This window comes from Lissotriton helveticus, chromosome 11, assembly GCF_964261635.1.
Source record: "Lissotriton helveticus chromosome 11, aLisHel1.1, whole genome shotgun sequence".
Taxonomy (NCBI): Eukaryota; Metazoa; Chordata; class Amphibia; order Caudata; family Salamandridae; genus Lissotriton; species Lissotriton helveticus.
The window spans coordinates 445,199,759-445,212,500 of record NC_136072.1 but is presented as its reverse complement, the minus strand read 5'-3'; the positions used below and the strand labels follow the sequence as shown (position 1 = coordinate 445,212,500).

The 12,742-nt window shown below is 44.7% G+C and overlaps 1 protein-coding gene across 1 annotated transcript in view; it reads left to right on the top strand.

Annotated features, from left to right (window-relative positions):
- Positions 1-12,742, top strand: part of LOC144792860 (dehydrogenase/reductase SDR family member 12-like) — a 290,090-nt gene that overhangs the window by 126,905 nt on the left and 150,443 nt on the right. The window contains exon 6 of the mRNA XM_078668054.1: positions 10,104-10,165. Within this exon, the coding sequence (XP_078524180.1) occupies positions 10,104-10,165 (62 nt within the window). The remainder of the gene's footprint in view (positions 1-10,103; positions 10,166-12,742) is intronic.

Here is a 12,742-nt window from a genome sequence, read left to right as displayed (position 1 = left end):
TTAGTTGTTGGTTTCCTCAGTAACAATAAGGAGCCAAAGTGCTATGCTTTGGCGGCTTGGCAAGAAATCAAGGCTGTCCATCGCTTACCCAGTCCTGATGAAGACCCGCCCTTGATGCACGTAGTCCGCGCATCACCAACAGGGTCGAAACGTCGACGTAACTCACTAGAGATCGAATTGCACAAAGTCTGATAGGAACTAAAGGATACATTTTGCCTAAAAAGACTATTGCATTTCCAGAGCTCAAGCTCTGGAGCGACCGTCTCCTCGGATTCTCCTTAATGAATGAAGGAGAATCCAAGGAGACGGTCGCTCCAGAGCTTGAGCAGTTGCCAAGCCGCCAAAGCATAGCACTTTGCCTCCTTATTTGTTACTGAGGAAACCAACAACTATAATACAGGAGCAGTAAGCCACCTGCCACCGGGGGGCCCAGTCGGCTGACGGGCACCGGACGGATAACATTTGAAGAAATCAAGGCTGTCCATCGCTTACCCAGCCCTGATGAAGACCCGCCCTTGATGCAGGTAGTCAGCGCATCACCAACAGGGTCGAAACGTCGATGTAACTCACTAGAGATCGAATTGCACAAAGTCTGATAGGAACTAAAGGATACATTTTGCCTAAAAAGACTATTGTATTTACATTCGACAACCTTGAATATTTGTAATTTGTATGTAATTGTGTTTTTGGTTTTTTTGTGTCAATTTTCACGCAACACTTTTGTAGAGCACCGTATGTAATGTATGTATTTGTTATGGACAGTATAATCAATATTTGAAGTATTTCAACATTGAGAAAGTGACTAAGTAAATAAGTACTTTCTCATCCACTTGGGATCAGTGTCTAATGATTTATACTATTACGTATGTACCCCACCCGGGACACACGAGTCACATTACAGGTTGAAAGACCTTGCTAAATTATATTTTCCTCCCAACAGAACCATTGGTGTTATGTGGCCAGGCATGCGCCACCCATGAGACAGCAATTGTAGTTCATCAACTTGGGCTATTAAAAATATCGCAGTGATTTTATGGTGAAATAGGACACAAAGTCAGATGGAAATCCTTTGGCGGAATATTGCAAGAGGAGCCTCCAGGTGGGAAAAGACAAGAGCCTTGTCTCCTCCAGTTCAGACGAGGGGGCCATATTCCAGATTTCCATTCTTCCATATAATTCTAATTCAGGTATCTCTGTATGTATGACCATTTAAGGTATTGTCTGTATGACGAAATGACGTATTAGATAATTATTTAATGTTAGATTGAACTTATTCCTCAGTGTAATTCAAGCAAATGTTTAGTGTTTAATTTGCATTTTGTAAAGCATCGGAATCTGATCCATTGCCTCATTTAGGGCCAGATGTAGGTGGCCTATTACCGGTCGGTAAACCCGGTATTTGGTAAATTTCAGGTTTACCGACCGGTATTGAGCCATTTGCTATGTAGGGGAGATTCGGTAAATACCGAATCGGTATTTACCGATTCTGTATTTACCGAATCATCATTTACCGATTCGGTATTTACCGAATCGGTAAATGACATGTAGGAAGCACTTTGAAGAGTGCTTCTGTGCTTTAAGGATTCGTTATTTACCACCAACTAGTTGGTGGTAAATAACGAATACCTCTGTAAATGCAAATCTGTGCATTTACACCAGTGCCATGTGCCAGACATACATGCCCTTAGTGCATGTATGTGTGCCACATGTGCACACAAGCACTATTCAGGGGTGCAACAGGGTGTCAATGTGACACCCTGCCACCTTTCACTCTTTCGCTATTTTACCGAATCGGTATTTACCGATTCGGTAATTCACATTCATTCCTATGGGCCTCCAGGCCCATATGAATGAATGTGAATTACCGAATCGGTAAATACCGAATCTTGACGATTCGGTAATACTTACCGAATTTTTCCCTACATAGCATTTACCGATTCTAAAATACCCAATTGGTAAAATTCGGTATTTTACAATCGGTAAATGTGCTTTACCCACATCTAGCCCTTAGTGAGTAATCCAGTTATTTGTTTGCAATTTGCACTGTTTTTTAACTTGTATTTATCATCTTTATTGAAATGTTTGATCTGTGTACTTTTATGCTCCCGAGTGGTGCGAAATAAAGTTGATGATGATGATAATGATGAGTAACCCAGGATGGCATCTTTTATGTACATAAGGTACACTACTGTGAAAATGTGTTCCAGAAAATTGTATGACACCAAGCTTTTGTACCTCATAACATTTATCAATGAGAGAGAGCAAGGCTAATCAATAAATAAGGACATTACCTTCTCATCCCCTTTCTTACTTCAGTCATTATGGAATGAGACGAGGTTGCTCCTTTCGACAGGTGCTCTGCTACGTGATTTCCCTTTTTTTTTTAAAAAAACACTTCCTCCACTGGTAACTTCCAGGAGGTGCATTGAAGCGCCGCCTACTGGAGAACGAAATGTATCTGTCTTTTAAGTGGGCCCGAAGATCTCATGGTAGCAGAGCTTAAGTATTGGAGGGATTATGAATGTTCCTTCCTCTACAGCTATTGATGTAAATTTCCCAGTTATAAAAAGAGATTCTCGCTGTGTAAAATACATCTGGCCTTTGCCACACCCTAAATATCTTACACCTATGGACACATTTTAAAATGTCAGATGGAAGTTTAGTTGTGTTTCCCCCCAGATTGTCATGTGTGTCATTAGGTATTGGCATCTCCCACCCTTTATATTTATGTAGCATATTTAGAAAGGACAGCAGGTTGTTGTTCAGGCACTTTAGAGCCGTAGAGTAGAGTCAAACTGGTAAGAAGTTTTGCATGACTTAAGCATGTGGTACCTGCTTTACAACCTAGTCGTAAAAGTGCCTTATTTTGGTGTCACAAGGCAAAAGATAGAGCCAGTTCTGCCTAGTCCATGTGTGCTTTTTCCGGACAAACAGAATATTGTTCTCTTATGAGAGCTCCAGCTTGTAGGCCTTACCAACTATACAAACCAACCATTTTATTTTTGTTGCAACTCTCTTAAGCTTATATTCCTAAAACTCAATAGGGACATTTAGTTATTAACGATTTCTTTTAGAAAAAAAAAAACTTTTAACAGATGCAAAATGATGTACCCTTTCCAGCCATTAGGTACATTTTCTGATTTTGGCCTGCCATGAAGATGTAAGCCAAGAGCAGACTTCCCTCTTCTGGATCTTCCCATGATCAGCCTTAGGTTCTCACAGATGAGTGTTAATTATTGTAGTCGAGCTGGTGAACTTTGCAAGTGGTGGGCACCAAGCATAAGGGCTTGCAGCATTAACCAACCTTAAGCCGCAATCTAGAGCCAGAAGGAAAGAGACCCAAGATAGTCATTCTCTAGCAGTCTCCTGTCTGGCTAAAAAGAGGAGGACGAAAATGTTAGCTATCCGACTGTAGTAAAGTAGGATCTGCTTTTATGGTTACCAAGGGTCCCTTCAAGAGGACTAAAATGTCAGTGTCCTAGCAGCCAATCACAAACACATAGTGGGAAAAAAAGCCCAGAATTACAATGTATCCACGTCAGGCCATACAATACTAGTAGACTAACTCAATAGTATGGCGCACACTGACTGAACGAATCTGAATCAGCATGGACTATGTGTGTTTAAGTCACAAAAGCGGCTCCTATATATTACTGTGGCAGGCTTGTGTATAGCTCTTTCTTTCTGCATAGGGGTGGTACTTTTTGTTCCGTTTTGAACAATAAACAGAAGCCTCCCATTTCACAGAGGTGTGATGATAACTGAACCAATTGGCTGCTAGAGAACCCTCAGATAATGCAGGGCAGGGCATGTCTGACTCGTGTTTAGAATAGATTGAGAAAACAGGTTTGCGGAGAAACATTTTCCATACCTGGCTTTCCATCCCCACCTGAGGAGATAGCATTTTTCTACCCAGAGCTAAAATCCTCAGTAGGGAAGGAATCAATGAAAATCATTGTCATGCCTAACCACGAAATTGTACCTGGTGTTACAATTGATCACCAGGCAGGAATCCCTCCAGAGAGAAAAGGAACATTTGTATGGTGTTTTTCAACAGGAAAGGGCATTTGTGATAGTTCTGTTATTTATTTATTTTATTTTATTTTAGAGGTTTTATATAGCGCTGGCTGGACCCAGAGGTATCAGAGCGCTTTACAATTGTAACAGAAAGGTGTTTAAATACAGGTACAGTGTGTATAAGTACAGAAAGTTGACTAACAAATAAGCATTCCACCACATAGGATAAAGGTTACACAAGATGAAAAGTAAAAAACAATTGCTAAACACAATAAGATATACAATATAGAGGTCGAAGTTTGGTGGGAAGGTTCGATAAAATATACCTAGGAGCAAGAAGGACAAAAAATGTGCAAGAAAAACAAAAGGTCATAAGGTGTAGTAAGAAACGGGAGGTAAAGGAGAGGCAAGGAGGGGAGGGAAGGTGATAAGATTGAAGGGGAAGGGAAGGAGAGGGGGGGCAGGAGGGAGTTCACTAGCCGTAGGCGGAGCAGCTGGGTGGGGGGATGCTGAGGAAGGCGAGGCCACTCGGGAGGTGGTTAGAAGCCCCAGTATTTATTAAGGAGAAGAAGTTTGAGTTCTTTTTTGAAGCTGGGGTAGGACGGGTTACAACGGAGGTCTGGTGGGAGGGCATTCCAAATAAGAGGGGCATTGCCTGAAAAGGAGCGTGACTGAGTGGAATTCTTTTTCTGAAGGGGGGGATAAGTAGGAGGGTGTTAGAGCTTCTCAGGGATCGCGTGCAGCCTGCTTTGGTCAATTTGATAGCAAGGTATGTCGGAGTGTTTTGGTGGAGGATTTTGTGCATAATGCAGGCGGTTTTATAAGTGGATCTGCCTTCAATTGGGAGCCATTTGAGGGTTTTGAGGGCGGGAGAGATGTGGTCAAATCGTTTGCAGTCTGTGATAAGCCTGGCCGCAAGGTTGAGCACTGATTTTAGAGGTGCCAGGTGTGGTTTGGGAATTCCGGTGAGGATGGCATTGCCGTAATCAATGCGCGATAGAACAAGAGATTGAACTGCTAGTTTAAAATCATCAATTGGGATGAAGGGCTTAATTCTCTTAAGGTTACGGAGGGTAAGGAGGGCTCCTTTGGCAGAGTTTTTGATGTGTACGTTGAGAGATAGGCGGTTGTCAAGGGAGATGCCCAAGGATTTGACTGAGGTGGCTAGGGACAAGGGGCAGTTGAGGGCATTAAGGTCTGTGATCCAATTTTGAATGGGGAGCTGGTTGTTTTTTGGGGAGAAAAGAATAATTTCAGTTTTTTTAGGGTTAAGTTTGAGGTGGTTCAAGTGGAACCAGGCTTGAATTTTGATGAGGGTGTTGTTGAGGTGGAGGATGTCAGCATGGGTTTTTATCTTATGGTAGAGTTGAGTATCGTCAGCGTAAAGATGGTAGTTGATCCCGGCTTGTTTGAGAATGAGGGTGAGGGGTTCCATGAAGAGGTTAAAGAGAGAGGGAGAGAGTATGGATCCTTGCGGAACTCCTAGAGAAATGGGGGAGGGGTTCGATAAGCAGTTTTGGATTTTAATTTGTTGAGCACGGTGTTGCAGGTATGAGACAAACCAATTATGAGTCATACCATTAAGGCCGAATCGTTCTCTAAGGACTTTGAGTAGAACAGAATGGTTAACGGTATCGAACGCTGCGGAGAGATCGAGGAGGATCAATAGGCTAGATTCACCATTGTCGAGGGAGTGGTGAATGTCATCTACAATGTTAAGCATGGCGGTTTCAGTGCTGCAACCTTTCCTGAAGTCTGATTGAAGGGGGTCAAGTAAGTTAAAAAGTGCAATGTGTCTGTGAAGCTGAAGAAGGACACATTTTTCCAGGGCTTTCGAGAGAAGGGGCAGATTGGAAATAGGATGGAGGTTGTTGAGGTCATTAGGGTCGGCAGTAGGGTTTTTGAGAATGGGGGTGATTTGGCCCAGTTGTAGGGAGGAGGGGACACAGCCGGTGGCTAGGGAAGTGTTAATGATCGAGGTCCAGGAAGGGGTAATGATGTGTTTGAGATTTTGGACAAGTTTAGAGGGGAGGGGGTCTTTGGTGTGGGAGGAGGGTTTAAGTTTCGCAATGATGTCAAAGACATCTCTTTCAGTAACTGGCTGGAAATTATGCCAGGCGGCGTTATTTTTAAGGAGAGTGTTAGGGGGATTGGAATCGTGGAGGGAGGAGGGAATCGAGGGGATCGGGAGATCAATGTTATGTAGCATCATGGAGGGAGCAGGGGGTGGTGGGAGGGATGCAGGTGAGTTAGGGGAGATGTCCAAAATGGAGGTAGGGGTCGGAGTCTGGAGGAAGAATTGTTCTATTCTAGCAATTTTTTCAGAGAAAAAGAGGGCTATTTCTTCGCATCTAGTGGTCGAGGCCAGAAGTATAGGAGGAGTGGATGAGGTTTGATTGCGAACAATGTTAAACAGTTCTTTGGGTCTATTTTTGGCTCTGTCCAGTTGTGCTCGGAAAAAGGATGCTTTTTGTTTAAAGATGTGTTTTTTATAAGATGATCTTGCAAGTCTGAGGCGAGCTAGGTGCAAAGGGGTAGGGTGTTGTCTCCACGTTCTTTCCGTCCGTCTAAGTGAGCGTCTTTCATTATTAAGCTCAGAAATGAACCATGATTTGGAAGGAATGGTTCTTTGGTTTTTAAGCTTCAGCGGGGCCAGGAGGTCCAGGGTATCCACGACTGCTTCGTTGTAGTGTTCTGTAAGCTCATTCGCGTTCAGTGACGGAGGGATGGCGAGAAGTTGGGCATGGAGTTTGGATTCCAGTAAATCAGGGGGGATATTATTAAGATTTCTGGACAGCTTCATGGGTTTAATGATTTTCATGGGAGGAGGGATGGCAGAAATCACTATAGAGAACAGAATGAGATGATGGTGGGACCAGTCGATGGGAACGATGTTGGATAGGAGGGCTAGATCTTTGCTTGTAATGATGGCATCTAGGATTGCTCCTTTGGAATGGGTCGAGGATTTACAAAGTTGCTCGAGGTTATTGATCTTGAGAAGGTTGGATAGGAGGGTGATAGAGGGGTTATTGGTCTCATTCCAATGGAGGTTGAGGTCTCCCAGAAAAATGTTTTGGGAGTTGGAAAGTGACGATTGTGTAAGAAGGTCGGATAGCTCCTCAACGAAGGGATGTGTATTGCCGGGAGGGTTATATATGTTGTGAAGGCGAATGGGTTGGGAGCCGTGAATTTTGAGTTCAGCTTTGAGGTATTCAAGGGCGGAGTAATTAGTGTTATTGACAAGGGAAAGTTGTAATTCCTCTTTGAAGATGATGGCAACACCACCGCCTTTTCGTATGGGCATGTCTTTTCTTAGAATAGAGTAGCCCGTCGGGGCGAGGAGGTCAAGGATGCTTGTTGAGTGGTCATTGAGCCAGGTTTCTGTTAGGAACGCGATGTCGATGGATACACTAAGAATAGTTTCAGAGAATTCAATGGCATGTCGAACAGCGGACCGACAATTGACAAGCATGCAGGAAAGAGGTTTAGGGGTAGTTTTGGGGAGTGGAAGGGAGTGGATGGAGGTGAGTTGGGGAGGTGGCCTAGGTGAGCTAGGTGAGCGGGGAGTTCGGCTAGTCCCCAATATGACGGGGATGCTGGAGACAGGGGGAGGCTGGATTTTAGTGGGTGAGCAGGGAGGGTAGGATTTGCAGAGGTCTAGGATCTCCATAGGTGAGAGGGGGCAGGCGGTGCGGAGAGGTCTGTGTGCGCGGCAGTGTAGAGGAGTTGTGCAAAATGGTTTGGGGGTAGTGGGATTAATATGTCTGGTGTGAGTGGTGTTTATCCGGAGTGGGAGGGCTCCGTTTTTGCGGGAATAGAAATCAGATCTAAGATGAGCGAGATCTCTAGAGAGAGTGGCGAGAATGGGTTCAATGTTGCCAAGAGAGTTAGATATAAGACTAAGGTGGGAAATTGGAGAAGGTTGAGGGAACGGCACGGGGTGTTCATAGTAGGGCAAGAGGAGAGGCATGGAGGGGGAAGGTGGGTATATGGCCGTAGAGGGTGAAGGAGGTGAAGAAGGAGGGGCAGGATTATTCGGAAGTTGGGTGAAGGGCGGGTCGGGATGGTAGGAGATATGGGTTTCATAGGGAGAGAGGGTGGGTCTAGGGGAGGAGGTGTAGGGGCTATTCTGGAATAGAGTGCGAGACGGTTCAGGTTGGTGGGTGCAATGAGTTTCGGGGGGGAGAGGATGGGTTTAGAAGAGGAGGAAAAGGGTGGGGTCGGAGGAGGAGGAGGGGAAGGGCACGGAGAGTCAGTAACGTGGTGGGGGTTAGCACACGTGGCGTGGGGAGTGAGGTGTGAGGGAGGGCAGGTCGGGTGTGCGGGGGATTGGGAGCTGCGGGGAGTAGGGAGATCCTGGGGAAGGGGAGGGGCCGTGGGAGTGTGAAGGGCCAGAGGGCTGAGAGGGGGGGTGGGGGTCAGCAGTTGAATGGCATTGTTGGACGTGGGCATATCTGCTGAGGGGAGTATAGGATGAGAGAGAGGGGTTAAAGAGGCGGGCAAAGGATGAGAGGGAGGAAGGTTATTGGTGGAATTGTGAAGTTGGATGGTCAACAATTGTAAGGCATTGTTGGACGTGGGCATATCTGCTGAGGGGAGTATAAGATGAGAGAGAGGGGTTAAAGAGGAGGGCAAAGGATGAGAGGGGGGAAGGTTATTGGCGGACTTGTGAAGTTGGATTGTCAGTGATCTGAAGTGCAATTCAAAGGTGTTGATGTGGGGAATGGCAGCTTGGATGAGGTTGTTACCGGTTTTAAAAATGGAGATGTTGATTTCCCCAGGAAAGGTAGGAGAGGGAGTCGTGGATAGTTTTTGGCCATGGGGGATTTTGAGGCACTTCGTGACTGGGAGAGATTGTAGGAAAGTGCTTTTCCATTTAGAGGGGCGTTTGGAATAGAAAATGTAGTTGGTAATATTAGGGGCGGTGAGGCTGTAGTAGTTGTCAACGATGAGTGTTTCAGGGTTAAGGATGAGAAGGTTGTGTTTGAATTTTTGTTTGCGTATTTAGAGAGATTAGGGGGGTAGAGAATGGACCAAGAGTTTGGGCCGTGTTTGGATAGATGCAGGGGAGGCATTGTAGGGTTGTGAGGAGGAGGCACTAAGAGGGAAGAGAGGGAGGTAAAAGGGGGTGTGGCAGGCTGAGGATGGAGAGAGAGGTAAAGGGGGGTGAAGCAGGCGGTAGTAGGAGGAGAGGAGGGGAAAAGGGAAGGGAGGAGTGGAGGACGAGAGTGAGAGAGGAGGGTATGAGGAGGCTAGGGCAATAAGTAAGAAAGGACAAAGGAATCAGGCTGGTAAGGGGGGGGTAGGTTGAGGGAGTGTTATGGTGGGAGTGAGTCATAGACCACGCTAACGAATGTCATACAGTCCCAATTGTGTCCTTTATGTACTCCACAGACATGCGCACCAGCAAAAGACTAGTTTAAATTGGGACAATGCATTGCGCCAAAGGCCTTAATCTGTAGTACAACAAATTGACATAGGTAGTTGGCATTGTGGGACCTGCTTTGCACTGGGGCACCTTCAAGGGCATTGGCAAACCACCCAGACACCCAACGTCAGAGGTGTCTTTCTAATCAGAGTCCCATCAATTACCACTGTCCATTCAATATTTAATAGAAACGTCCACTCTGAGATAGCCTATGACAGTTAGTGCAGTTTGTGTAATGAGATACTTCACTACTTTTTGATATTGCATTGTGTTTTATGATTTGTCCTGCTCCAGCATTAATTTTAATGGTAGTTTTCGTCTGAACATGACCAACTCTCTGAAGCAAACTCCTAGGGCACCTTAAGAAGCCTTGCCCTCACCTCTATTTGTGAATAAGTGAACTTAGGGTGGCCAAACCTCAGAAAGAGAAACCTTTCACCTTTTCACCACTCTACCTTTACTCTGCCAGAAACGCTGTCACTTCGGTTACTTGAAATCAAGGCTGCATTGCCTTGCGATAAAGGTATTGAATTTAATTTGGTTTCATTTTTAAGATCCCTGTTTCCTCTCATTTAGAGAAGGTCATTTCACATCTAAGCTCAGTTTCCTAATTTTCCTATATGTTTAATTTTTCACATGTAACTATTAATTTCTTTAGGTACTTATGTTCTCACTACATGCCTGATTGCAGTCCTGGAAAAGTCTGAGGAGCCAAGAGTGGTAAGTTCGTGTAATATGTCCTCCTGATGTGTAAACCAATGGCAAACCTATTTCCCAGTGACATAAAAATATGGGATGTGATAGCAATGCCACAAAGGATAATAACTCAAACCAAAGTGTTTGATAACCTTTTCTGTTCACTAAAAGGAATATATTTTTATTTAGTTACCAAAATAAAATACGAGTTGGCATTTATCTAAAGGCGAATGTGACATTTTCTATGGGGGTATATGTGGGTCATTTCGACTGCCTTTCTCGTTTCAGGCCTTTATAATCCATAATATGGTTGAGAATGTTTTCTTCCTCTGCCAAGTAAGAGAGGACTAATTTGGACGGCAATTCTCAAATGAAATCTGAGGATCAAAGTTCTTTAACTACTGCACTTGTGTTAGCCAACTGAGCACCACACTAAGTGGCCCAAAAAAGGACCTGAACTTTATTGAGGTGTACGCCAGCAGTGGCAAAGCAAACATGCCTAGCCTTTGTGTTCCTGAGTTTGCATGCATTAGCACATTACAGCCAGAACTATTGGCTTTCCCAATGCTTGTTTTACAGCCAGAACTATTGGCTTTCCCAATGCTTGTTTCTGGTTGGCCACCAGTGTCTTCCAGAACATTTCACCATGCTGTGCCCTCCCCTATGCTCCCCTACCATGGCGAGGAGGGAGCATTCTTAACATGATTGGGAGAGAGTTATTCTCTTTAGAAAGACAGTGATTTCGAGCCCTAATGACCATACATAGCAAAGGCAGCAAAACAGCTTCTCCAGGGACAAACTGCAGTTGACGGTTTGTTATAAAGTAGGCTAAAGGCGAGGGCGGGGGCACAATGATGCTTCCTTTGATGGAGACTGACTACATTCCAAGGCAACCATCAATTTCCTACATTAAACCTTGATTCAAAAGCATCCCCAGTGCATCTGTTTATTACCTGCGGCATCCAAAATATGCTGCTCTGCAAACAGAGGGATCCCAGACTAAGCGACTGCATACAGCACCAACCAGGTCAGCTCTTTGCGTTCCCTACTTGATTCAAGAACCTGTGCCTGCCTCACTGATCACTCTCGACCATGAAAAGACGGAAAAATGTGATTAAACCTATCTACTTCCACCATGGGGCATCATAACGTTGAAAAAAACTGTGGTTCGTGCCAGTTGCATACCCAACTACTGAAGAGGCTGCTATGGGAGTCTTAGACCCAACACCTCTTTGATAAAAATGGAAAAACCGTTCTAAGCCATGTGCTTACATCCAAAAACAATGTTACATTCATCCTGACCTTAACAGTCACTGCAAAAGTGAAGGCAGCAGCCAATGACTCTAGCCAATCAGAGGCGCAAAGAAAACAAGCATTTGCAATGCAATAGGTCTCGCAGTTACGCGAGTTTAAGCTATTGCAGTGTAAATGACAATGGCTTTTATTTATGTTTTTAAAACGAAAACAAAAATAAAAGGCATTGTTATTTGCAATGTCAATAGCTCAAACTCACGTAAATGCGATACCTATTGCATTGCAAATGCTTGTTTTTATTGTGACACTTGGGTCATGTTTGGTACATTTAAATTCCATCAGTGAAGCTCATTGCATTACTCATGACGGTTTGCCACATTTTCGTAAGCTTTTGTGATTTTTTTGTAGAAGGACCAAAACATATTTAAAATCAAAGTTGAAAAGAGATCACCTCGACCCATTAAAAAAAAAAAAAAGCTCTTAGGTTATCCTTTGGCCAAAAGTCTTATCAAAGCCATACAAAAGGGGATGATGGACGGAGCGTTTGAGCAAATCAAACACTCACCCCCAGTCAACTGATCTGGGTTTAATCCATCACCATTTTTTATCTCACTCTCCCACCCCAGTTCAGACACGGCCATATGCAAATCAGTCTGAACCTGTGCCTCATGGGAACAGTCCAGCCCAATCTGCCAAGCCATGCCTTCCTTGGACCGGAAACAAGCATCCTGGGACCGGTTTCGAATTCATAATCCTCATCAGCCATTCTATCTTTAATCCAGTGGCAAAGTGACCAAGGGACTCACGTCTGAGCATACCCTGCCAATTTAGGGCGAACAAAGCGATACAAAAGGGGATGATGGATGGAGCATTTGAGCAAATCAAACACTCACCCCCAGTCAACTGATCTGGGTTTAATCCATCACCATTCTTTAGCTCACTCTGCCACCCCAGTTCAGACATGGCCATATGCAAATCAGTCTGACCCTGTGCCTCATGGGAACAGTCCAGCCCGAACTGCCAAGCCATGCCTTCCCTGGACCGGAAACAAGCATCCTGGGACCAGTTTCGAATTCATAATCCTCATCAGCCAGGCTATCTTGAATCCAGTGGCAAAGTGAGCAAGGGACTCACGTCAGAGCATACCCTGCCAACTTAGGGCGAACAAAACAATACAAAAAGGAATGATGGACAGAGCGTTTCAGCAAATCAAACACTCACCCCCAGTCAACTGATCTGGGTTTAATCCATCACCATTCTTTAGCTCACTCTGCCACCCCAGTTCACGATGGATTTAGGCCCAGATCTCTGTACTGGGGTGAACGTATGACATTGTTCTGCATTCTG